Genomic DNA, 26,587 nt, shown 5'->3' with positions numbered 1-26,587 from the left:
AAAGAGGCTTTTCACACTTAGTGTGGGAGCATGCGCTGTATCCCGAAATGAAGACTTAGCGTCAGGAATGGCACAGTCAGGCTGAGCATACTCACTAGGCGAAACACTGTAATTATGCTGCAGCTGGGGTACATCGGCACACGCATGCGCACTAGCTGCCTCTCCACACTTAGACGTGGAGGGGAAATTTGTCTTGGAGATGCTGTCTATGAACAGAAGGAAAAGCTAAAGGAAGCCTGACTTTCTATCCCTCCGAATTATGAAATGCAGCAATGAATTCCATGAGTTTGCTATAACATTAGCGTAGCTAAATGTGCATGAGGGTGTGATGTAGAGGTGCTAGAAATAGCTTGTCACCAGTGGGGCACTAATGGAATACAACAGCCAGTTCTATGATGCCACAAAATGGCAGTATTTTGTGCTATCATTATAGCTTATTAAAAACAGAGCACGAGGTTGTCATGCAGAGGTGCTGCACATAGATTTGCAGTAGTGTGAATAGACAAAAGTACAATAGCCACGTTTAGGATACAACTAGGTACAGTGAGTGTTTGCTAGTATAATGGCTGAGTTTAAAAAAGTTTGAGTGTGCAATGCAGGCAGACGTGCTGCAAATAACGTTCCAATACTGTGAATTGACAAAAGTACAATAGCCACGTTTAGGATACAACTAGGTACAGTGAGTGTTTGCTAGTATAATGGCTGAGTTTAAAAAAGTTTGAGTGTGCAATGCAGGCAGACGTGCTGCAAATAACGTTCCAATACTGTGAATTGACAAAAGTACAATAGCCACGTTTAGGATACAACTAGGTACAGTGAGTGTTTGCTAGTATAATGGCTGAGTTTAAAAAAGTTAGAGTGTGCAATGCAGGCAGACGTGCTGCAAATATCGTTCCAATACTGTGAATAGACAAAAGTAAAATAGCCACGTTTAGGATACAACTAGGTACACTGAGTGTTTGCTAGTATAATGGCTGAGTTTAAAAAAGTTAGAGTGTGCAATGCAGGCAGACGTGCTGCAAATAACGTTCCAATACTGTGAATTGACAAAAGTACAATAGCCACGTTTAGGATACAACTAGGTACACTGAGTGTTTGCTAGTATAATGGCTGAGTTTAAAAAAGTTAGAGTGTGCAATGCAGGCAGACGTGCTGCAAATATCGTTCCAATACTGTGAATAGACAAAAGTAAAATAGCCACGTTTAGGATACAACTAGGTACACTGAGTGTTTGCTAGTATAATGGCTGAGTTTAAAAAAGTTAGAGTGTGCAATGCAGGCAGACGTGCTGCAAATAACGTTCCAATACTGTGAATAGACAAAAGTACAATAGCCACGTTTAGGATACAACTAGGTACACTGAGTGTTTGCTACTATAAATGGCTGAGTTTAAAAAAGTTTGAGTGTGCAATGCAGGCAGACGTGCTGCAAATAACGTTCCAATACTGTGAATTGACAAAAGTACAATAGCCACGTTTAGGATACAACTAGGTACAGTGAGTGTTTGCTAGTATAATGGCTGAGTTTAAAAAAGTTTGAGTGTGCAATGCAGGCAGACGTGCTGCAAATAACGTTCCAATACTGTGAATTGACAAAAGTACAATAGCCACGTTTAGGATACAACTAGGTACAGTGAGTGTTTGCTAGTATAATGGCTGAGTTTAAAAAAGTTTGAGTGTGCAATGCAGGCAGACGTGCTGCAAATAACGTTCCAATACTGTGAATTGACAAAAGTACAATAGCCACGTTTAGGATACAACTAGGTACAGTGAGTGTTTGCTAGTATAATGGCTGAGTTTAAAAAAGTTAGAGTGTGCAATGCAGGCAGACGTGCTGCAAATATCGTTCCAATACTGTGAATAGACAAAAGTAAAATAGCCACGTTTAGGATACAACTAGGTACACTGAGTGTTTGCTAGTATAATGGCTGAGTTTAAAAAAGTTAGAGTGTGCAATGCAGGCAGACGTGCTGCAAATAACGTTCCAATACTGTGAATAGACAAAAGTACAATAGCCACGTTTAGGATACAACTAGGTACACTGAGTGTTTGCTACTATAAATGGCTGAGTTTAAAAAAGTTTGAGTGTGCAATGCAGGCAGACGTGCTGCAAATAACGTTCCAATACTGTGAATTGACAAAAGTACAATAGCCACGTTTAGGATACAACTAGGTACACTGAGTGTTTGCTACTATAAATGGCTGAGTTTAAAAAAGTTTGAGTGTGCAATGCAGGCAGACGTGCTGCAAATAACGTTCCAATACTGTGAATTGACAAAAGTACAATAGCCACGTTTAGGATACAACTAGGTACACTGAGTGTTTGCTAGTATAATGGCTGAGTTTAAAAAAGTTAGAGTGTGCAATGCAGGCAGACGTGCTGCAAATATCGTTCCAATACTGTGAATTGACAAAAGTACAATAGCCACGTTTAGGATACAACTAGGTACACTGAGTGTTTGCTACTATAAATGGCTGAGTTTAAAAAAGTTAGAGTGTGCAATGCAGGCAGACGTGCTGCAAATATCGTTCCAATACTGTGAATAGACAAAAGTACAATAGCCACGTTTAGGATACAACTAGGTACACTGACTGTTTGCTAGTATAATGGCTTAGTAACAATGAGTTGTAGTGTGCAATGCAGGCAGACGTGCTCTGCAAATGTCTTTGCACTAGTGGGACTATAGCAAAGTCCAATAGCCACGTTTAGGATGCCACTAGGTACACTGAGTGTTTGCTAGTAAAATTGCTTAGTTTAAAAAAGTTGGAGTGTGCAATGCAGGCAGATGTGCTCTGCTAATATCTTTGCACTAGTGGGACTATAGCAAAGTCCAATAGCCACGTATAGGATGCCACTAGGTACACTGAGTGTTTGCTAGTATAATGGCTTAGTTAAAATGAGTTTGAGTGTGCAATGCAGGCAGACGCGCTATGCAAATGTCTTTGCACTAGTGGGAATATAGCAAAGTCCAATAGCCACGTATAGGATGCCACTAGGTACACTGAGTGTTTGCTAGTATAATGGCTTGGTTTTAATGAGTTGGAGTGTGCAATGCAGGCAGACGCGCTCTGCAAATGTCTTTGCACTAGTGGGACTATAGCAAAGTCCAATAGCCACGTATAGGATGCCACTAGGTACACTGAGTGTTTGCTAGTATAATGGCTTAGTTAAAATGAGTTTGAGAGTTCTATGATGCCACAAAATGGCAGTATTTTGTGCTATCATTATAGCTTATTAAAAACAGAGCACGAGGTTGTCATGCAGAGGTGCTGCACATAGATTTGCAGTAGTGTGAATAGACAAAAGTACAATAGCCACGTTTAGGATACAACTAGGTACAGTGAGTGTTTGCTAGTATAATGGCTGAGTTTAAAAAAGTTTGAGTGTGCAATGCAGGCAGACGTGCTGCAAATAACGTTCCAATACTGTGAATTGACAAAAGTACAATAGCCACGTTTAGGATACAACTAGGTACAGTGAGTGTTTGCTAGTATAATGGCTGAGTTTAAAAAAGTTTGAGTGTGCAATGCAGGCAGACGTGCTGCAAATAACGTTCCAATACTGTGAATTGACAAAAGTACAATAGCCACGTTTAGGATACAACTAGGTACAGTGAGTGTTTGCTAGTATAATGGCTGAGTTTAAAAAAGTTAGAGTGTGCAATGCAGGCAGACGTGCTGCAAATATCGTTCCAATACTGTGAATAGACAAAAGTAAAATAGCCACGTTTAGGATACAACTAGGTACACTGAGTGTTTGCTAGTATAATGGCTGAGTTTAAAAAAGTTAGAGTGTGCAATGCAGGCAGACGTGCTGCAAATAACGTTCCAATACTGTGAATTGACAAAAGTACAATAGCCACGTTTAGGATACAACTAGGTACACTGAGTGTTTGCTAGTATAATGGCTGAGTTTAAAAAAGTTAGAGTGTGCAATGCAGGCAGACGTGCTGCAAATATCGTTCCAATACTGTGAATAGACAAAAGTAAAATAGCCACGTTTAGGATACAACTAGGTACACTGAGTGTTTGCTAGTATAATGGCTGAGTTTAAAAAAGTTAGAGTGTGCAATGCAGGCAGACGTGCTGCAAATAACGTTCCAATACTGTGAATAGACAAAAGTACAATAGCCACGTTTAGGATACAACTAGGTACACTGAGTGTTTGCTACTATAAATGGCTGAGTTTAAAAAAGTTTGAGTGTGCAATGCAGGCAGATGTGCTGCAAATAACGTTCCAATACTGTGAATTGACAAAAGTACAATAGCCACGTTTAGGATACAACTAGGTACAGTGAGTGTTTGCTAGTATAATGGCTGAGTTTAAAAAAGTTTGAGTGTGCAATGCAGGCAGACGTGCTGCAAATAACGTTCCAATACTGTGAATTGACAAAAGTACAATAGCCACGTTTAGGATACAACTAGGTACAGTGAGTGTTTGCTAGTATAATGGCTGAGTTTAAAAAAGTTTGAGTGTGCAATGCAGGCAGACGTGCTGCAAATAACGTTCCAATACTGTGAATTGACAAAAGTACAATAGCCACGTTTAGGATACAACTAGGTACAGTGAGTGTTTGCTAGTATAATGGCTGAGTTTAAAAAAGTTAGAGTGTGCAATGCAGGCAGACGTGCTGCAAATATCGTTCCAATACTGTGAATAGACAAAAGTAAAATAGCCACGTTTAGGATACAACTAGGTACACTGAGTGTTTGCTAGTATAATGGCTGAGTTTAAAAAAGTTAGAGTGTGCAATGCAGGCAGACGTGCTGCAAATAACGTTCCAATACTGTGAATAGACAAAAGTACAATAGCCACGTTTAGGATACAACTAGGTACACTGAGTGTTTGCTACTATAAATGGCTGAGTTTAAAAAAGTTTGAGTGTGCAATGCAGGCAGACGTGCTGCAAATAACGTTCCAATACTGTGAATTGACAAAAGTACAATAGCCACGTTTAGGATACAACTAGGTACACTGAGTGTTTGCTACTATAAATGGCTGAGTTTAAAAAAGTTTGAGTGTGCAATGCAGGCAGACGTGCTGCAAATAACGTTCCAATACTGTGAATTGACAAAAGTACAATAGCCACGTTTAGGATACAACTAGGTACACTGAGTGTTTGCTAGTATAATGGCTGAGTTTAAAAAAGTTAGAGTGTGCAATGCAGGCAGACGTGCTGCAAATATCGTTCCAATACTGTGAATTGACAAAAGTACAATAGCCACGTTTAGGATACAACTAGGTACACTGAGTGTTTGCTACTATAAATGGCTGAGTTTAAAAAAGTTAGAGTGTGCAATGCAGGCAGACGTGCTGCAAATATCGTTCCAATACTGTGAATAGACAAAAGTACAATAGCCACGTTTAGGATACAACTAGGTACACTGAGTGTTTGCTAGTATAATGGCTTAGTAACAATGAGTTGTAGTGTGCAATGCAGGCAGACGTGCTCTGCAAATGTCTTTGCACTAGTGGGACTATAGCAAAGTCCAATAGCCACGTTTAGGATGCCACTAGGTACACTGAGTGTTTGCTAGTAAAATTGCTTAGTTTAAAAAAGTTGGAGTGTGCAATGCAGGCAGATGTGCTCTGCTAATATCTTTGCACTAGTGGGACTATAGCAAAGTCCAATAGCCACGTATAGGATGCCACTAGGTACACTGAGTGTTTGCTAGTATAATGGCTTAGTTAAAATGAGTTTGAGTGTGCAATGCAGGCAGACGCGCTATGCAAATGTCTTTGCACTAGTGGGACTATAGCAAAGTCCAATAGCCACGTATAGGATGCCACTAGGTACACTGAGTGTTTGCTAGTATAATGGCTTGGTTTTAATGAGTTGGAGTGTGCAATGCAGGCAGACGCGCTCTGCAAATGTCTTTGCACTAGTGGGACTATAGCAAAGTCCAATAGCCACGTATAGGATGCCACTAGGTACACTGAGTGTTTGCTAGTATAATGGCTTGGTTAGAATGAGTTGTAGTGTGCAATGCAGGCAGATGTGCTCTGCTAATGTCTTTGCACTAGTGGGACTATAGCAAAGTCCAATAGCCACGTATAGGATGCCACTAGGTACACTGAGTGTTTGCTAGTATAATGGCTTAGTTAAAATGAGTTTGAGTGTGCAATGCAGGCAGACGCGCTATGCAAATGTCTTTGCACTAGTGGGACTATAGCAAAGTCCAATAGCCACGTATAGGATGCCACTAGGTACACTGAGTGTTTGCTAGTATAATGGCTTGGTTAGAATGAGTTGTAGTGTGCAATGCAGGCAGATGTGCTCTGCTAATGTCTTTGCACTAGTGGGACTATAGCAAAGTCCAATAGCCACGTATAGGATGCCACTAGGTACACTGAGTGTTTGCTAGTATAATGGCTTAGTTAAAATGAGTTTGAGTGTGCAATGCCGGCAGACGCGCTATGCAAATGTCTTTGCACTAGTGGGACTATAGCAAAGTCCAATAGCCACGTATAGGATGCCACTAGGTACACTGAGTGTTTGCTAGTATAATGGCTTGGTTTTAATGAGTTGGAGTGTGCAATGCAGGCAGACGCGCTCTGCAAATGTCTTTGCACTAGTGGGACTATAGCAAAGTCCAATAGCCACGTATAGGATGCCACTAGGTACACTGAGTGTTTGCTAGTATAATGGCTTGGTTAGAATGAGTTGTAGTGTGCAATGCAGGCAGACGCGCTCTGCAAATGTCTTTGCACTAGTGGGACTATAGCAAAGTCCAATAGCCACGTATAGGATGCCACTAGGTACACTGAGTGTTTGCTAGTATAATGGCTTGGTTAGAATGAGTTGTAGTGTGCAATGCAGGCAGACGCGCTCTGCAAATGTCTTTGCACTAGTGGGACTATAGCAAAGTCCAATAGCCACGTATAGGATGCCACTAGGTACACTGAGTGTTTGCTAGTATAATGGCTTAGTTATCAGTTGGAGTGTGCAGAGGACAAGAGGGTACAGTGGCAGGATTGTGGTGCTCTGGGTAGAGGAATGGAAGCCTGCCTTTCTATTCCCTCCTAATGGTGAAATGCAGGTAGGAAATCCCTGACCTGGGCTACACAGACGCTGTTGCTGTTTGCAGGACCTGTCACCTATGGCTCTCTGACCCTGCCGGTTGGAGCCCTTAAAAGGACTGCTATAAAGTGCTCTCCCTAAGCTGTCTAACGCTGTGTATGCAGCGCATACAGCTGTATCGGCTATAGGACTCAGGAAGACGGAGCTGCGACAGTGATGTCTGACACCAAAGACGCAGAAGGCAGATAATGGCGTCCGTGAAGAAAATGTCCGGTTTTATAATGCAGGGACATGTGACATGCAGATCCTATCACACATGCCGTTGCTTCTCTGGCTCAAAGTCCACTTAGCTGTGTGTGTGTCTGGGATTGGCTGACATGCTGGCCCGCCCCACAAGACGCGCGCGCTTAGGGAAGGAAGACAAGAAAAAAAAAAAAAAAAAATGGCGATCGCCATTATAGAAACAGCAGTGATCTGAAGGCGCTGTTCACGCACACTATACACTGAAATGTGATAATAGTTTGATTCACAGAGTGACTTACACTATTACAGCAGAAACCAAGCTATGATTTAGCTGTTTTTTGGCTGCTAGAACCGTTCTCGAACGTTTCTAGAACTACCGAGCTTTTGCAAAAAGCTCGAGTTCTAGTTCGATCTAGAACATGCCCCAAAATCACTCGAGCCGCGAACTGGAGAACCACGAACCACGAACCGCGCTCAACTCTAATCATAAGTATTCAGACCCTTTACTCAGTATTGAGTAGAAGCACCCTTTTGAGCTAGTACAGCTATGAATCTTCTTGAGAAGGATGCAACAAGTTTTTCACACCTGGATTTGGGGTTCCTCTGCCATTTTTCCTTGCAGATCCTCTCCATTTCCGTCAGGTTGGATGGTGAACGTTGGTGGATAGCCATTTTCAGGTCTTTCCAAAGATGCTCAATTGGGATTAGGTCACAGCTCTGGCTGGGCCAGTCAAGAATGGTCACAGAGTTGTTCTCAAGCCACTCCTTTGTTATATTAGCTGTGTGCTTAGGGTCATTGTCTTGTTGGAAGGTGAACCTTCGGCCCAGTCTGAGGTCCAGAGCACTCTGGAAGAGGTTTTCTTCCAGGATATCTCTGTACTTGGTGACATTCATCTTTCCTTCAATTGCAACCAGTTTTCCTGTCCCTGTAGCTGAAAAACACCCCCATAGCATGATGCTGCCACCACCATGTTTCACTGTGATGAGGTACCTGATTTTCTCCACACATAATGCATAGAATTATAACCAAAAAGTTCTATCTTCGTCTCATCAGACCAGAGAATCTTATTTCTCATAGTCTGGGAGTCCTTCAAGTGTTTTTTTGCAAACTCTATGCAGGCTTTCACTTGTCTTGCACTGAGGAGAGGCTTCCGTCAGGCCACTTTGCCATAAAGGCCCGACTAGTGAAGGGCTGCAGTGATAGTTGACTTTGTGGAACTTTTTTCCATCTCCCTACTGCATTTCTGGAGCTCAGCCACAGTGATCTTGGGGTTCTTCTTTACCACTCTCACCAAGGCTCTTCTCCCACGATTGCTCAGTTTACTGGATAGCCAGGTCTAGGAGGAGTCCTGGTGGTCCCAAACTTCTTCCATTTAAGTATTATGGCGGCTACTGTGCTTTTAGGAACCTTAAGTACTGCATAAAGCCTTTTGTAGCCTTGGCCAGATCTGTGCCTTGCCACAATTCTGTCTCTGAGCTCCTTGGGCAGTTCCTTTGACCTCATGATTCTCATATGGTGTGATATGCACTGTGAGCTGTGAGGTCTTATATAGACAGGTGTGTGCCTTTCCAAATCAAGTCCTATCAGTTTAATTAAACACAGCTGGACTCCAATGAAGTAGTAGAACCATCTCAAGGAGGAGCACAAGGAAATAGACAGCATGTGACTTAAATATGAGTGTCTGAGCAAAGGGGTTGAATACTTATGACCATGTAATATTTCAGTTTTTCTTGTTTAATAAAATTGCAAAAATTTCTACATTTCTGTTTGTTTCTGTCAAGATGGGGTGCAGAGTGTACATTAATGAGAAAAAAAATGAACTTTTTTGAATTTACCAAATGGCTGCAATGAAACAAAGAGTGAAACATTTAAAGGGGTCTGAATACTTTCCGTAACCACTGTATGCTTGACTAGCTACTACGGCACACTGAATTTTATGGAGCTTTCAACAAGATAACAGGAAGAGGGAGAGGTATAAGGCTATGTGCGCACTAGAGCTTTTTACCTGCGGATTTACCCGCGGATTTGCCCCGGAAATTTCTTGAGAAATGTCTGCAATCTTTGTGCAGACATTTCCCATGAAATTCAATGAGAAAAAAAAATAGCTGTGCGCACTGTGCAGATTTTTCTCAAGAAAATTTCTTGAGAAAATTTTCTCGAGAAACTTTCTTGAGAAAATGTGCATGTCCATTAATTTCCGCAGGTACCTGCGGTATTCCGGGGGTATTCCGCAGGTAGCAATGATGTGTGGTATACCACCGGAATAGCCGCGAATTACCTGCGGGAATGCTCATCGCTGCCTGCGGTTTTGCAGGAAGCGATGTCATTATGCCAGGAAGAGGAAGCGGAGCAGACGTCACACTCCCTGGACGCCGCACAGAAGCACTTCCGTGCGACCTCCAGGTGCCCGTGCAGTCTGTGTCCTGCTCCGGCCTCGCGGCTGCCTGCACTGCAGGGTGTCAGTGTCTGCCCGCAGTGTCAGCAGCCTGTCACGCTGCAGCGCAGGCAGACACTGACACAGGCAGACACTGACACTGCACTGCAGGGTGTCAGTGTCTGCCCGCAGTGTCAGCAGCCTGTCACACGGCAGCGCAGGCAGACACTGACATCCTGCAGTGCTGGGAGCCGCGGGGATGACGATCGCTGCTGTCAGGAGGTGAGATCATTACCTGCTGTGACGATCTCCTGCCTCCTGACGTCAGCGCTGTCACTGCTGTCTATGCCCGTCTCGCGAGCGGCCCGAGACTGTCACTAGCGGTGACGTCACGGGCTCTCGCGATACTTCTGACAACGCGGCGGGCATAGAAGTCAGTGACAGCGCTGACATCAGCAGTACAGGAGATGATCACAGAAGGTAATGATCTCATCTATGCTCCTGATGGCAGCGCTCGTCATCCCCTGCAGTGACCTGAGCTGACCTATTGATGTTAGCTCAGGTCACTGCATTGCTCTCCCAGCCAATGGGGAACATTCTGTTCTTCATTGACTGGGACAGTGACTATGGTATGGATCGCCGTGGGACCCCCCCCTTATTGGATTACGCCGGACGTGGATTGATTGTTCTTTTCAATAAATTGGTTAAAGAGGCTATGTGGGGAGTGTTTTTTCAAATAAAACTTTTTTTGTTGTCTATTTTTTAATTATTACTGACTGGGTTGGTGATGTCGGGTATCTGATAGACGCCTGACCTCACCAACCCCAGGGCTTGATGCCAGGTGACATTACACATCTGGCATCAACCCCATATATTACCCCGTTTGCCAACGCACCAGGGCGCGGGATGAGCTGGGGCAAAGCGCCAGGATTGGCACGTCTAATGGATGCGCCACTTCTGGGGTGGCTGCGGCCTGCTATTTTTAGGCTGGGGAGTGTCCAATAACAGTGGACCTCCCTAGTCTGAGAATATCAGACCCCAGCTGTCCGCTTTACCTTGGCTGGTGATCCAATATGGGGGGGACCGCACGTTTTTTGTTTTAAATTATTTATATAATTTAAAATAACAGCGTGGGGTGCCCACTGTTTTGGATTATCAGCCAAGGTGAAGCTGCCAGCGGTGGTCTGCAGGCTACAGCCGTCTGCTTTACCCAAGCTGGCTACAAAATATGGGGGGACCTCACGTCGTTTTTTTTTAATTATTTATTTATTTTATGGCTAAATACAAGGCTAAGCACCCTTTAGTGCCACATGAAAGTCACTAAAGGGTGCCAGCTTAGAAAATGCAGGGAGGTGGAACATTATATAGGTTTTTCTCATCTATCTATCTATCCCTCTATCTATCTATCCCTCTATCTATCTATCTATCCATCTATCCCTCTATCTATCTATCCATCTATCCCTCTATCTATCTATCTATTCATCTATCTATCTATCCCCTATCTATCTATCTATCTATCTATCTATCTATCTATCTATCTATCTATCCATCTATTCATCTATCTATCCCTCTATCTATCTATCCCTCTATCTATCTATCTATCTATCTATCTATCTATCCATCTATCCCTCTATCTATCTATCCATCTATCCCTCTATCTATCTATCTATTCATCTATTCATCTATCTATCTATCCCTCTATCTATCTATCTATCTATCTATCTATCTATTCATCTATTCATCTATCTATCTATCCCTCTATCTATCTATCTATTCATCTATCCATCTTTCCCTCTATCCATTATCTGTCTATCGATTATCTTTATTATTTATTGCAGGGACAAACCTGCGGTAAATCCTCGGTAAATCCGTGGCAAATCCGCGGCAAATCCGCGGCAAAACCGCATGCGGATTTGGTGCGGATTTCTTCCGCAGGTCCGGAAATCTTTCACTGGCAGAAGTTTCTCAAGAAATTTTCTTGAGAAACTTCACATTTCTAGTGCGCACATAGCCTAAAAGTTACTGATTCTGATCCTTAAGCCCTATTTAAAGATAACATTAATATTGTACTACAAATCACCTGACAGATTCCCTTTAAAATAAAAAAGTGAACCAAGCAAATGTGATGTAATGAACTTTTATTGGTGTTATTTTCTACATTAACAACACAGTATTGGTCATAGTAGGAGGAAAAAGCCGTGTACATTGCAGAATGGCAGAAAATATAAATACATAAATGTTTGCAGTGAATTTTCTATTGGCTTTCTATTCCTCGTGGCACAGTACACAAAGCGGATGCCTTTACAAAATGATGTGCTGTGATTAACACCTATAGAGTGCACAGAATTCTGCAATATGGATTCATTGCTGATGCTGAAAGCTAATTTGCAATATGGTGTAATACGCTCCATCTGTACATTTTATAATTGCCATAGAGAAAAATTAGGTCATTATAATTTGGCATTAATGTAAAAAATATCTTATAACGTAAATTAGACGACTGCTCTTGTGAAATAATGTGTATTTATTCTTAGTTTAATTACCATATTTTTCGTTTTATAAGACGCACCGCATTATAAGACGCACCCCAAATATAGAGATAAAAAAAGTAAAAAAAAAAATGAAGTCCATCTTATACTCCGATGGTATCTTACCAGAGGGGGGCAACAGCAGTGGTGGAGCTGGGGGTCACAGGAGGCAGGGGTGGTGCTGGGGTAGGAACATGCTGGCTGCAATGTGGCCGGCTTTGCTGGCTGCGGTGTGGCCGGCCATGTTGGATGTAGTGTGGCCAGCCACACTGTGGCGGGGGCCGTATTGGCTGTGTGGAGCAGGGCAGTGGAGGGTTAGATGCTCTGTCAGTGGTGCAATCTTCAAAAAATGATGCCCAGAATCGGTGCCTGCGCAGATTGAGTTCTCGGCTCAATGACAATCCGAGAGCTCTGTATTCGCATGCGCCGATTCCTGGCAGCATTATTTGAAGATTGCACCACTGACAGAGCATCTCACCCACCGCACCACCTTGCTCCTCACAGCGACAACCGCAATCAGCACAGCCATGCACCGCCGACAGAGCATCTCACCCGCCGCAGCCAGCATAGCCCCGCACCGCAGACAGAGGATCTCACCTGCCGCAGCCAGCGCAGCCCCGCACTGTCATTAGAACAACTCACCTGCCGCAGCCACCACATCCCCGCACCACTTACAGAGCATCTGACCCGTGCAGCTAGCACAGCCCCGCATCGTCCTGCTCCACACAGAGACCTCCACAACCAGGTCAGCGCCCATTTCCACCTCCCAGTAAGTTACATTCGGATTTTAAGACACACCCCTCATTTTTCTCCCAAATTTTTGGGAGGAAAAGTGCATCTTATAATCCGAAAAATACGGTAACTGTTTCTTTTTTGAATGAAGAACAATCTACTGAGAACCATCTCCTATTACCTTGTAACAATGATCTTTCATTATGTAGATCGAAATTTGAAGTGTACCATTTACTGTATGAAATAGTTTTTGATATTTTATTCTTTTAAATACCATTCACAAATTAATTTAAAGGAATGGAAGGATGAACAAAATATGTTAACATATGTTCGTTTTAGCAACCATTTTTATTGCAGAGAATTTAGAACTCTATATTAGAAAATTTCGAAAAGAAATTATGGATATTTCTGTATATGGATCAGCCTTTACTTTAAACTTTTATTGTCTTATTAAAATGGCAACTTTCAAGAGGTGGGAGAAGTTAGGCAAAAATTAAACAATCAATTCTTTAGATTGATGGGTTATAAGCAGGAAAATGTATTGGAGCTAAGAAGCTGGGACAACATGTAATGGTTCTGATGCCTGGGTCAGAACAGCGAAACAGCAGGTCTTGTGGTTTATTCCCATAATATAGTGATCATAAGCAAACGAAAAACAATATAAACACAGCACATACCCCAGATTGGTACGGATAAAATGTCTGGTCATCACATAAAAATCAAGCTCTAGCTCCTTTAGAGGAAGAATAGAAATGTGACGGGTGTTGGATAATGGGGAAGCAAAACAAAAAAAATATATTTTTACAAATTTTTATTTTTTTTTCCATCACTTAATTAGAAAAAAAATATATATAAGTTTGACATTACTGTAATTGCACTTACCTGAACAATAGCAATAAATTAAATTTATCATTTGCTTGATTTAAAAATATGGGCCTGTGACTTTTAACAACTTACAATATGTAACTTAGTAAGATCACAAGATTTCAGTGTTGGCTTGGTCTCCAAATTTCTCAGGTTGCAATGTGATTGAGCGTCTGACAAAACAAGTCTGAATTGTAGATTTTCTTTGATATTTACAGTACTCAAAGGATCTTCTGGTAAAATCTTCAATGATGAGCTGAAATCTCAATCTGCGCATGTGCCACCACTGCGTCATTTTAATGAAGCTCGCCTAGAAATCAATCTGCACAAGCGCTGCCCGCAGTTAGAACAACGCCAGCATGAAATTCAAAATAGGCAGAAGATAGAGACCCAAGAAGCATGCGGAGGAGCTGGGGCAGAGAGTAAGGCGGGCTTTACACGATGCGACATCGCTAGCAATTGCTAGCGATGTCGCACGCGATAGCACCCGCCACCATCGTACATGTGATATCTGGTGCTTGCTGCTGTAGCGAACATTATGGCAGCTTCACACGCACATACCTGGTCGGCGATGTCGCTGTGACCGCCGAACAATCCGTCCTTCAAGGGGGAGGTGCGGTCGGCGTCACAGCGACGTCACCGCGACGTCACTAAGCGGCTGGCCAATAGAAACGGAAGGGCGGAAATGAGCGGGACATAACATCCCGCCCACCTTCTCCCTTCCGCATTGCCGGTGGACGCAGGTAAGGAGATGTTTGTCGTTTCTGCGGTTTTACACACAGCGATGTGTGTTGCTGCAGGAACGACAAACAACATCGTATCAGCACCAGCAGCGACATTATGGAAATGAACGACGTGACACAGATCAGTGATTTTTTACGCTTTTGCGCCCGTTCATCGTCACACCTAGGATTTACACATTGCGATGTCGCTACCGGCGCCGGATGTGCGTCACTAACGTTGTGACCCCGACGATATATCGGTAGCGATGTCGCAATGTGTAAAGCCCACCTAAGACCCTACACTCAGTCTCCCCCAATGCACTGAAAGCTTAGAAAACCCAAACTCCAAATGATGATTAAACAACAAGCAGGCTGCAGATTTCTTCACTGATGGTATCCATTAGATCAGTAAAACAGCATCATTGTGACCATACCTTTATTTTAACATGCATAATCATGATGACAGGTTCTCCTTAAAGGGACAAGGTTGTATTGTTGGATTTGCAAGACAGGTGGTTTTATTTTATGGCTGATCATGGATAAAAAATTATTGTTGAATTTTCAACCTAGCAGAATTAAAAAATTAAAATATTGTTGAAGGGTAAATATAGCCTATAACCCTTTATATTCCAGGCCTGAATGGGGGTTAATGACCAGCCGTTTTTTTTTTTTCATTTATGAGTGTGCTCATTGCAGGAGCCATAATGTAATTCATTAATATAGCTATCTGCCGCAAGATTGTGGGAGCTTTAACCATGCACTGTAAATTTACAATCGCACCGTGTTAAAGCCGAGGAACAACTGCTGTTAGTTTATATCTTTATTAGCTTAAAGGGCTTGTCTACTACCTTTACATTGATGAACTATCTTCAAGATAGGTCATCAAAGTATGATCGTCCGGGTCCAACTCCCGGCATCCCCGCCAATCAGCTGCTCTCAGTGCCAGCAGAGGTAGCAAGTACCTGGAAATGCTCAGTTCTGGAGCTGCCCCATCAACTGATAACTGCAGCAGCCGGATACTGCACATCCGCCTCCTATTAATATGAATAGGAGGTGGATGTGCAGTACATGGCTGTGGCCGCTATCAAAGGACGGGGCAGCAACGGAACTGAGCATTTCCTGCCACCTGCTGTAGCCGCCGGAACTGAGAGCAGCTGATTGGCGGGGCATTGGGTGTCGGAGCCTGGACGATCAGACATCTAAGTATAGGCCATCAATGTAAAAGTAGTGGACAACCTCTTTAAAGATGGCTGTTATTGGTGTAGAAATGTAAGCTGCTAAATGTAATCTCCAAAATCAATACTTAAAAGTTTTAACATTACGTACAGAGAAACTATTAATGTGTTGCAGTAGTGACCCTATCGTAGAACAGTAGTTTTATTGTGAGTTTATATTTTTACAAATGTTATCCTAATTAAACCTGACTAATTGTTGAATCCACAGTCGATATGACAAAATATTTTGATCAGATAGGATCCAATTTGTTGGAACAGAAGTCCATTCGGAATTTTTTCCTTGCAGTTGAAGAAGCCCATTAATCATAATGACAAAATTGACAAACAGTGACTAAAACATGGTCCATCAATTGATATACCATAATCAAACATGCTATATCTGACTTACAATTTTAGTAAATCTCCATCGGATGTATAAGCTCACTTGTATTAAAGAGGACCTATCAATCCTTTTGGCATGTCCGTTTTTGCAAATACTTACATTCCTCTTAAAATACCAATTCTGGAGCATCATTTCTCAGATCCCTGCCTTGTGATTTTTTTCTTCTTCTTCTTCCTGGAAATGTTTACATGCATCGACAAGTAGGTGTTACCATGCCCCCATGTCTATGGGGATTGACTTTGCACACTGACACTATTCAGTGTGAGATTGTGTAAGGCCAGACTCTAAAATACATGGTAACACCCAGATAAAATCGAAAATGAAAATGTCACTTTGTATCGATAAGTTATTTAATTTCACATTGCGAGATTTGAAACCGTTTAACTTATAAAAATTCCAATTTCACTTTATATGTAAAGATGGGGTCCCTTTTTTCTCCTCTCCTATGAAGCATGGTGCCCCTGTTTACTCACCTCCTATGAAACATGGTGTCCTTATTTATTCTTTTCCTATTATGTATGGAGCCCCTGTATACTCCCCTCCTATGTAGTATGATGCCCCTATTTTCTCCCTTCCTATGAAATATGGGGCCCCTGTTTACTCCTCTCCTATGAAGCATTGTGCCTCTGTTTACTCCCCTCCTATGAAGCATGGTGCCATTGTTATCTCTCCTATCAAGCATGGTGCTCGTTTTCTCTTTTTCCGTTAAGGATGGAGCACCTGTTTACTCCCCTCCTATGACGCATGGAGCCCACTGTTTACTCCCCTCCTACGAAACATGGTGACCCTGTTTACTATCCTCCTATGAAGCGTGGTGCCCCCTTTTTACTCCCCTCCTATGAAGTATTGTGCCCCTGTTTACTCCCCTCCTATGACGCATGGAGCCCACTGTTTACTCCCCTCCTACGAAACATGATGACCCTGTTTACTATCCTCCTATGAAGCATGGTGCCCCCTTTTTACTCCCCTCCTATGAAGTATTGTGCCCCTGTTTACTCCAATCCTATGAAGCATGGTGCCCCATTTTACTCCAATCCTATGAAGCATGGTGCCCCTGTTTACTCCCCTCCTATGAAGCATGGTGCCCCTGTTTACTGCCCTCCTATGAAGCATGGTGCCACTGTTTACTCCCCTCTTATGAAGCATGGTGCCCCTGTTTACACCCCTGTTATGAAGCATGGTGCCCCTCTTTACTCCCCTTCTGTGAAGCTTTGTACCCCTGTTTACTCCAATTCTATGAAGCATGGTGCCCCCTTATTTACTCCCTTTCTATGAAGCATGGTGCCCCCTGTTTACTCCCCTCCTATGAAACATTGTACCCCTGTTTACTCCCATCCTATGAAGCATGGTGCCCCTGTTTACTCCCCTCCTATGAAGCATGGTACCCCCTGTTTACTTGTTTACTCCCCTCCTATGAAGCATTGTACCCCTGTTTACTCCCATCCTATGAAGCATGGTGCCCCTGTTTACTCCCCTCCTATAAAGCATGGAGCCCCTGTTTACGCCCCTCCTATGATGCATGGTGCCCCTGTTTACTACCCTCCTATGAACCATGGTGCCCTGGTTTACTCCCCTCCTATGAAGCATGGTGCCCCTGTTTACTCTCCTCCTATGAAGCATGGTGCCCCTGTTTACTCCCCTCCTATGATGCATGGTGCCCCTGTTTACTCCCCTTCTATGAAGCATGGTGCCACTATTTAGACCCCTCCTATAAAGCATGGTGCCCCTGTTTACTCACCTCCTATAAAGCATGGTGCCCCTGTTTATACCCGTCTATGAAGCATGGGATCGCTGTTTATTCCCCTCTCTGAAGCAGGTGCCCCTGTTTACTCCCCTCTATGAAGCATGCTGTCCCTGTTTACTCCTCTCCTATGAAGTATGGTGCCCCTGTTTACTCCCCTCTATGAAGCATGGTGCCCCTGTTTACTCCTCTCCTATGAAGCACGATGCCCCTGTTTATTCCCCTCTGATTACTGTCCGCATACTAAGCACTTCTGTTACTAATCACATTAAAAGTACATAAGTTTCTTCATATATGAAAAGTTATTTTGTTTTGCCCATCTGCATAAGAAAATAAACTTCAATCTCTGTAGTTAAATGTGTAATTAATATTCTACGCACATATTAGGTGCATTTTATTAGTTGCTTGAACATTGCTGATAAATTAGATGCCGGCACTGCCTACGATTATCTTCATCACATCTAATGGTCTGTTTCTATTTTATGCAGCAGTTGGCAATATAAATATGTACAGTAATCTGTTTTTTTTATTAATGGCACAAAACTTCTCTAATTTGTAATGCTACAGTACATTCTTCATATAGTGATATATAGATTTAAATAACGTCCAACATTTCAAAGCTTTTGTGTTGTACTGCAAGAAACAAAGTAGATACAAAACAGTGAATTAAGACGTTCAGCTCGTTCATTAACTAGACAAATTGGCGTGAATACAGAAATACAGATAAGTTAATATTTTGAGTATGTTTCAGTCCTAACTGTCCCGATCTCCCTCCCGTTTCCTATAAGCTTTATTCAGTAGTTGTATTTCCTCTTGGTAGCTGTCCACATTTTTCTGTTTACTGTTCTGACGGTGAGCTTCAACAGTATCTGGAATAGAAATGTTTATGTCACTGTCTGGATTATTGGTTGGAATGAATAGAGAATAAGACGCTGTCTCTCCCAGGTCACAAGAGACAAATCGGTTTTCCTTGCGAGAATAGCGCAGAGAAGGAGAACGGGCTTGAGTAGAAGATTGACTTATATTGCTGATGATAGATACAGTGTCCATTGCTTCTTCGTTGTCACAAATTTCTAGAACTTCAAGATGTATCTTGACATTGGTATCCGGAAATTGGGTGGGAGAGTCTTCCTTGCTTGGCTCATGGCCTACACTTTTTGACCGATATACTTCAATCTTCTTAGATGTAGGTGTAATTTTTTGACCTTCACTGCTTACTTCATAAGTAGATAAGGAAAGAGTCTTCCCAGTTGGTGCTTGAAGGGATACTGTTCCTTGGAAGGCGCACAGTGGTATGGCCAATGCTCCTCCAAAACGCTGGAAAAGAAAACAGTTTGTGTTATCATTTTTAACATTAGTTTAGAGATACATTGATACTAGCATGGTCATATATTACATGATAAAACCTGTCATGTTTAACTCATTCATAAAGTGCACATATTGTTGTAGGGTCGTATTCATTTTCATGTTATTTTTCAGCAAAATCCAAAAGCTGATCTTATAGTTGTAGTAATACAAGTATTCTACGTATGCTTTGACTTTCTTTAGATTTTGGTTTTGCAAAAAACCCCCAAAACACTTCAAAAACTTTACCAATCTATCCTGTGGCTATCCTACAGCCGGAAAGGTTGCCTTATTTGTTTAAATTGTCGTGTTAAAGGGGTTGTCCACAAGAGTTGAGCGAACCTGAGGTTCAGATTTTGTACCGAACACCAACTTAAAAAACACAGAGCTCGGTTCGAGGTTTGGATGCTTTACATGGAGACTTAACTTGCACAAGCAATGCCGTGCTCATGTACGCTCGGTGCTCAGCCCTGTGCGAGCCACTTGCAGTGTTTGAATGGCTCCCAATGGGGGTAACAACAGCATGATTACATGTAGTGTGTAACAAAAACAAGACATTTGAAAAAGCCTGCCCACCCTCCCCCAGAAGTAATCTACTTATGGCTGGATGTATGTGGGTAGAGACTTAAACTGCCAATCAGTGATTCTGAACCTCCTCGGGCAAGGTTCGGACTAGTGGAGGTTCGGTTCGTTTGCTGCCAGTGAATCAAACCTCCAAAGGTTCACTCATCTTTAAGGTCCACTACTTCTCATTTGGATGAATCGAACATCAATAGGACGTAAAGACTACGCTCACTTCGTCTTAATGTTTTATACATCTATAGGTGGGGAGCGTGAAGCTGACGCTGACTGGGCACAGGGCTCACGTAATGTAAAAATGTCATGAAAGTTCTGGGAGAGGGAGTACCAACATGACTGGGATGGCGTCGACACTGGAGGTGAATGTAAGTGTTTTCATTTTAACTGGGGCAAACACTGATTGAGGAGTTATTCCAGTAGTGGACAACCCCTTTAATATGATGTGCCAAGGCACACGCTAAAGTGCCATGTCTGTAGTATGTCAATGACTGCGTCATTTCATGTAACCAGGATTTTCTTCGTTTTGCTTGAATTAGAAAATTAGAGAAGACTCTGGTCCATTCCGACCATTTGTTAGTGCAGGCTAATAAGCCTTGTAAGCCAAAACCTAGATTCCTTCGCAGAGGTTAGATGTATGCATAAAAAAGCTTTATGTATAGAGAAAGACATGTTGTGTCCAGGCATGAGAGAGTTGTCATCACCACCATCGTGACAAATGTATAGATTGTGTTTTGTTTCGAGGTGCTGATTGTTAGGTTCAGAACCTCTCTTGGTGAAGGTTTCTGAGATGTTTAGCTCCTGGTCAGACGGCCCAAGATTAACTATGTCCTTGCTTTGCCGTGAGTGATAATAAAACTGGGTGCTCACAGTTTGGAACTATGTTGGAACAAAAAGAAAAACGTCTTTGTGTGCCAACCATCTATTCCAGAATATCCCAAGTTAGCCCCAAAGGATATTTTGCCAACTGACCCTGTTGGTTCAAAATGATGTTATATGATGATTTTCAGCTTGAGACTAATGATTGCGTGCCTCCAGCTTTATCTAGTGTACTGGTGATCATACATATAGACTTCTTGTGATGTTGTGTCACGCAGACGCACAATAAAATCTTTTAAAGTTAGGATTATCATCCCTTGGATTGCCGTACTCCTTGAAAGCCTGTAGAGGGTGCTACTCCCATTGCTATTTTTACATGGTAACAATGTCTGACAATACAGCCGGTTCAGTAACCTTATGTTGTTGTGTTGTATGAAGGAAAACATTCATGTTACTTCTGTCACGTACAAAATAAAATTGCTGAAAAAACATGAATTGACCACGGTAACAAAGTCAAACAATGGCATCAGAAAGATCGCAAAAAGAGGAAATGGCAAAGTAGGAAACATCTCAAAGCACAAGAAGGTGTCTCTGAGGTCTACGGATTGTTTCCTCCTACCAATCTGCTCCCAATCAGGAGCACTGTGTGTGGCCTTCAAGATGCACAATTCACTTCTTAAATCTTTCGTCGGCTGGACCTTTCCCCCAAGTGATATAACCTGAAGTCTGGAGGTTGCTGTACCAGAGCTGCAGAAAATATTTTTTAAGAACATGTTTTTATGATGACAGCCCATAGGACACCTGCAGAACGTAGGAGAAAAGTGTAAAAAAATGTGCATATCAGCTCACAGCACAAAAACCTGAAGAAATGAAGGAATCTGAGCAACTGATGGCACTTAAAGTAAAAAAAAAATCAGCATTCAGTTAAAGCGCAGTCACCTTCTTTTGTATAGATGATAGAAGACAGTTCATTCATTTGTAAGCCAAAGTCAAAGAGGTGTCTGAAATGAGTTCAGCCAAAGTCTATGTGAGCCTGGAAGAAAAAACTTAGGAACATACAGTTGAAATGGGAGATGAAGGCGAATGATGAGAGAATATACCCGGTATTATTCCTTACTCACATGAATATTAAGGTATTTGTGATGTTCGTTACTCATCCAGTACTTTGGTATTCACCTTGTGAGTTTTGAATCTCCATCTCACATATTTGGTGCTAAACATGCAGAGATTGCCTTCCAATTACGGTAATGTTGTAGCCATCTTTGCTACTGGCATTACTGTGATTGGCAGGAGCATTGAAAAAAAATGATGTGTGGTCCCCCACCTATTTTTGATAACCAGCACAGGTAAAGTAGACAGTTGGGGACTGGTATTCTCAGGCTGGTAAGGTCCTTAGTTTTTGGGCCCTCCCCAGCCTTTAAATAGCAACCTGCAGCCGCTCCACAATTGTCACATCCATTAGATTACATAGTGAACAGGGTATAGTAGTTGTGACACACTCAGAGTTTTTAGATGTAGCACGGCTAAGAAAACTAACTCCGCCCACACCACAGCTCTATGTTTACATTGTATATTGACAGAGAGCTGTTAATCAATGCTAATGGCAATGCTAATGTCCTGATGATAAAACACTCATTGTATTAAAACAACATTATACAGCCTAATAATTGACACATCCCTAAAATCAGAGTCTCAGCTCCTACTGCCTGCTGTGCTCAGATTACATAGCAAAAACCTGTTGACAAATTATCTTAAGAACTAACTGGGCAGTGTATTGAAACAATTGTGCAGCCTGTAAAATACATTTAACCCCTTAAGGACCAGGCGATTTTTTATTTTTGCACTTTTGTTTTTCCATTTGTTTTCGTTTTTTCCTTCCCTTACTCCAAGAACCACAACATTGTTATTTTTCTGTCAATATAGCCATATGATAGCTTATTTTTTGTGGGGTGAGTAGTACTTTTGAAGGACACCATTAATTTTATTATATGATGCAATGGTAAGCAGGGGAAAAATTCTAAGTGTAGAAAATGTAGAAAAAAGAGAAATTGTGCATTTTTTTCATTATATATATATATATATATATATATATATATGTAAGATTTATATTTTTTATATTTTTTAGTACTGACCAGACCAAACGTTTGGACACACCTTCTCATTCAAAGAGTTTTCTTTATTTTCATGACTCTGAAAATTGTAGATTCACATTGAAGGCATCAAAACTATGAATTAAAACATGTGGAATGAAATACTTAAAAAATTGTGAAACAACTGAAAATGTGTCTTATATTCCAGGTTCTTCAAAGTAGCCACCTTTTGCTTTGATTACTGCTTTACACACTCTCTTGATGAGCTTCAAGAGGTAGTCACCGGAAATGGTTTTCCAACAGTCTTGAAGGAGTTCCCAGAGATGCTTACCACTTGTTGGCCCTTTTGCCTACACTGTGCGGTCCAGCTCACCCCAAGCCATCTCGATTGGGTTCAGGTCTGGTGACTGTGGAGGCTAGGTCATCTGGCGTAGCACCCCATCACTCTCCTTCTTAGTTAAATAGCCCTTACGCAGCCTGGAGGTGTGTTTGGGGTCATTGTCCTGTTAAAAAATAAATGATGGTCCAACTAAACGCTAACCGGATGGAATAGCATGCCGCTGGAAGATGCTTTGGTAGGCATGCTGGTTTAGTATGCCTTTAATTTTGAATAAATCCCCAACAGTGTCACAAGCAAAGCACCCCCACACAATGACACCTCCTCCTCCTCCATGCTTCACGGCGGGAACCAGGCTTTTAGAGTCCATCCGTTCACCTTTTCTACAAAGACACGGTGGTTGAATCCAAAGATCTCAAATTTGGACTCATCAGACCAAAGCACAGATTTCCACTGGTCTAATGTCCATTCCTTGTGTTCTTTAGCCAAAACAAGTCTCTTCTGCTTGTTGCCTGTCCTTAGCAGTGGTTTCCTAGCAGCTATTTTACCATGAAGGCCTGCTGCACAAGGTCTCCTCCTAATAGTTGTTCTAGAGATGAGGTGTGTCCAAACTTTTGGTCTGTACTGTGTATATGTGTATATATATATATATATATATATATATATATATATATATATATATATCATTAATTTTACCATAAAACGGAAATGGCAGCAGGGGCGTAATGACCGCGGTTGCAGAGGTCGCCACTGCTACTGGGCCCGCAGGGTTATAGGGGCCTGGCAGCCGCTCTGCAGAGCCGGCTCCTCTCAGACTCTCAGAGAGGAGATGCGCTGCACAGTGGCCAACCACGCGACCGCCATGGGGCCGGCCTGTGAGTCAGGGGGGCCCGGTGTCAGCAGGGGGCAGAGGGGCCCCTGACCTTGCGAAGCCCACCAGGCGTGTCTGAGCTGCGGCAGAGCAGAAGTGCTCCTACACAGAAGTCGGAAATCCATCCTGTTAGGACCTGCGATGATGTCATGCCCATGTGACTGTGTAGGAGGAGACACAAGATTGCCGGCAGAAAGCATCAGAAGATAGTGATTGTTGAAGGATATTTGGACACATGACTGGTAATGAAAAAAGAGGGGACATGAGGGGGTGGGGGGTGCAGGGTGAGTGGCATATGAGGGCTTCAGACTGTGACAGAAGGATGTGAAGGGGTGCCTAGTGTTTCTGGTTTGTGTAGTGGGGGTGTAGTGTGTGTGATATGGGGGGTGCAGGCTATATGGGGAGCAGGGTGTGTGACATATGGGGGTGTAGTGTGTGTGATATGGGGGGGTGCAGGCTGTATGGGAAGCAGATGTGTGAGATATGGGAGTGTAGTGTGTGTGATATGGGGGGTGCAGGCTGTATGGGGAGCAGGGTGTGTGAGATATGGGGGTGTAGTGTGTGTGATATGGGGAGTGCAGGCTGTATGGGGAGCAGGGTGTGTGACATATGGGGGTGTAGTGTGTGATATGGGGGGTGCAGGCTGTATAGTGAGCAGGGTGTGTGACATATGGGGGCAGGGGCGTAACTACCGCAGTTGCAGGGGTCGGAAGGAGAAAATAGGTACTTGTTTTTTTATTTTGCTGGCTGCATGACACATGGAGGCCTTGAGGGGCCTGGCTGCATGACACATGGAGGCCTTGGGGGGGCTGGCTGAATGACACATGGAGGCCCTGGGGGGGCTGGCTGCATGAAACATGGAGGCCCTGGGGGGGCTGGCTGCATGACACATGGAGGCCCTGGGGGGGCTGGCTGAATGACACATGGAGGCCCTGGGGGGGCTGGCTGCATGAGACATGGAGGCCTGGAGAGGCCTGGCTGCATGACACATGGAGGCCCTTGGGGGGCTGGCTGCATGATACATGGAGGCCTGGGGGGCTGGCTGCATGATACATGGAGTTCTATGGGACTGCATAATAAACATGAAGGACACCTTATACATGGACTAGGGGTACATTATACATGGAGGAGTATGGGGCTGCATAATACAAAATGAAGGACACCTTATACATAGAATATATGGGTGTATTATACATGTAATATATGTGTGCATTATACATGGAGGAGTATGGGGCTGCATAATACAATATGATGATTTATGGGGCTGCATAATACAATATGAAGTTTTATGGGATTGCGTTATAATACATATAGGACTATGGGGGCTACATTATAATATATGGAGGACTATGTAGGCTACCTTATACATGGACTATGGGGGTGCATTATGACTCGCCCACCCCAGGGCTCTAAGACACGCGGTGCCGGGCCGGACTAGTCCGGGGGTAGTCAGCGGTGGCAGGGCCCGGCTCCGTGACCCTGGCGGGGTCAACTAATATGACGGCTGTGGGGATAGTGATTATAATTAAGTTTATGGGAGATTCGTGACGCCACCTGTGGATTGCGGCTATGGAGCCGCTGCTGCTGGATGGGGCCTCCGGGGCTGATGTAATGGCAGCTGGGATGGTTCTGCTCCCCACAGGTGGAGCGGTACCCCGGGGCAACCGTTGGTGCTTATGAAAGTCTATGCAATAGTGGTGCGGTGTAGAACAAAAGGGAGGCAACACCAGGAGTTGCAGTTTCAAGGTCTTTTACTCACTGTTTCTGAGTCCAGGTGTCGACAAACCAGTTGCCTAATGGTATGCTGGGATCCACTGTCAGGGACCTCTGCCGATCCCAGGTAATTCTTAGGGTTAATACTGGTGCACCACTTTTATGTCTCTTTCCTCGACTGGCTTCACAGCCTTGACTTTGATAGATGAACTTGTCTTGGCCTCTACCATAGAATCTGGTCAAGGGGGCTTGCCTGACTGGAATCTTGCCCTCTTCCCAGGGGATCTACGGCAGGTTGTGGCCCTGGGCGCTTGCAACCACCCTGGGCCTCAGTGTCACTTTATGAGGAAATGTCTTTCTTCCCTCTGTCTGGGGACCGTCCCCGAATGCAGCCAGATCCCTCCACCCGATCTTCCTGTGGAGCAGGCCACGAACAAATATGCCCTTCCGTGGCCCTGGGATCCTCTCTTCTCTGTCTGTGGTGTCACCTGGGCCTAGCTGGATCCCAGGATCTCCACCAGGAAGCTTCTCTCTCTGTCACTTTCTCTTCACTCTCCTGAGGTAACTATCTCCCTCTCCTTCTCCCTCTCACCGACTGTCTGAAAACTAGAACTTCCTGTTTCTACTCTTACTTTCTAGTTGGCTCCTCCCACTTTCCTTGTTGCTAGGCCACCACCCCATGGGAGGAGAGATGGGTCTTACGGCCCCCCTGACTACAGCACGGGGGTAGCTGCCACTATCTCTGGTCCCTGAATGTGCCTAGCAATAGGTGTAGTGTGAATTTGCCTGTGAACCGGTATGTACCCTTGTCCTTACCCAGGATGGGACATCACACCTCTGGCTGAGGTACAATGTCTCTGTGGCGACGGAAGCCTCAGGGGCGCCACACATTCTAAAACATGGAGGACTGTGGTGCAGTATAAAATATGGAGAACTATGGGGGGAATTATAATATATGGAGGACTATGGGGTGCATTCTAATATATGAAGGGTT

General features: G+C 43.4%; 1 protein-coding gene across 1 annotated transcript in view; it reads right to left on the bottom strand.

The window, feature by feature from the left end:
* Positions 1 to 11,762: 11,762 nt before the first annotated feature.
* The window catches only part of GPR149 (G protein-coupled receptor 149), a 186,623-nt gene continuing 171,798 nt past the window's right edge, over positions 11,763 to 26,587 (bottom strand). Inside the window, exon 4 of the mRNA XM_075340719.1 lies at positions 11,763 to 19,160. Coding sequence (XP_075196834.1) covers positions 18,597 to 19,160 — 564 coding nt within the window. The 3' untranslated portion in view covers positions 11,763 to 18,596. The remainder of the gene's footprint in view (positions 19,161 to 26,587) is intronic.

The sequence above is a fragment of the Anomaloglossus baeobatrachus genome, chromosome 3 (assembly GCF_048569485.1).
Source record: "Anomaloglossus baeobatrachus isolate aAnoBae1 chromosome 3, aAnoBae1.hap1, whole genome shotgun sequence".
Lineage (NCBI taxonomy): Eukaryota > Metazoa > Chordata > Amphibia > Anura > Aromobatidae > Anomaloglossus > Anomaloglossus baeobatrachus.
Note: the sequence above shows the minus strand (reverse complement) of the source record. Positions and strands in the feature narration are given on the sequence as shown.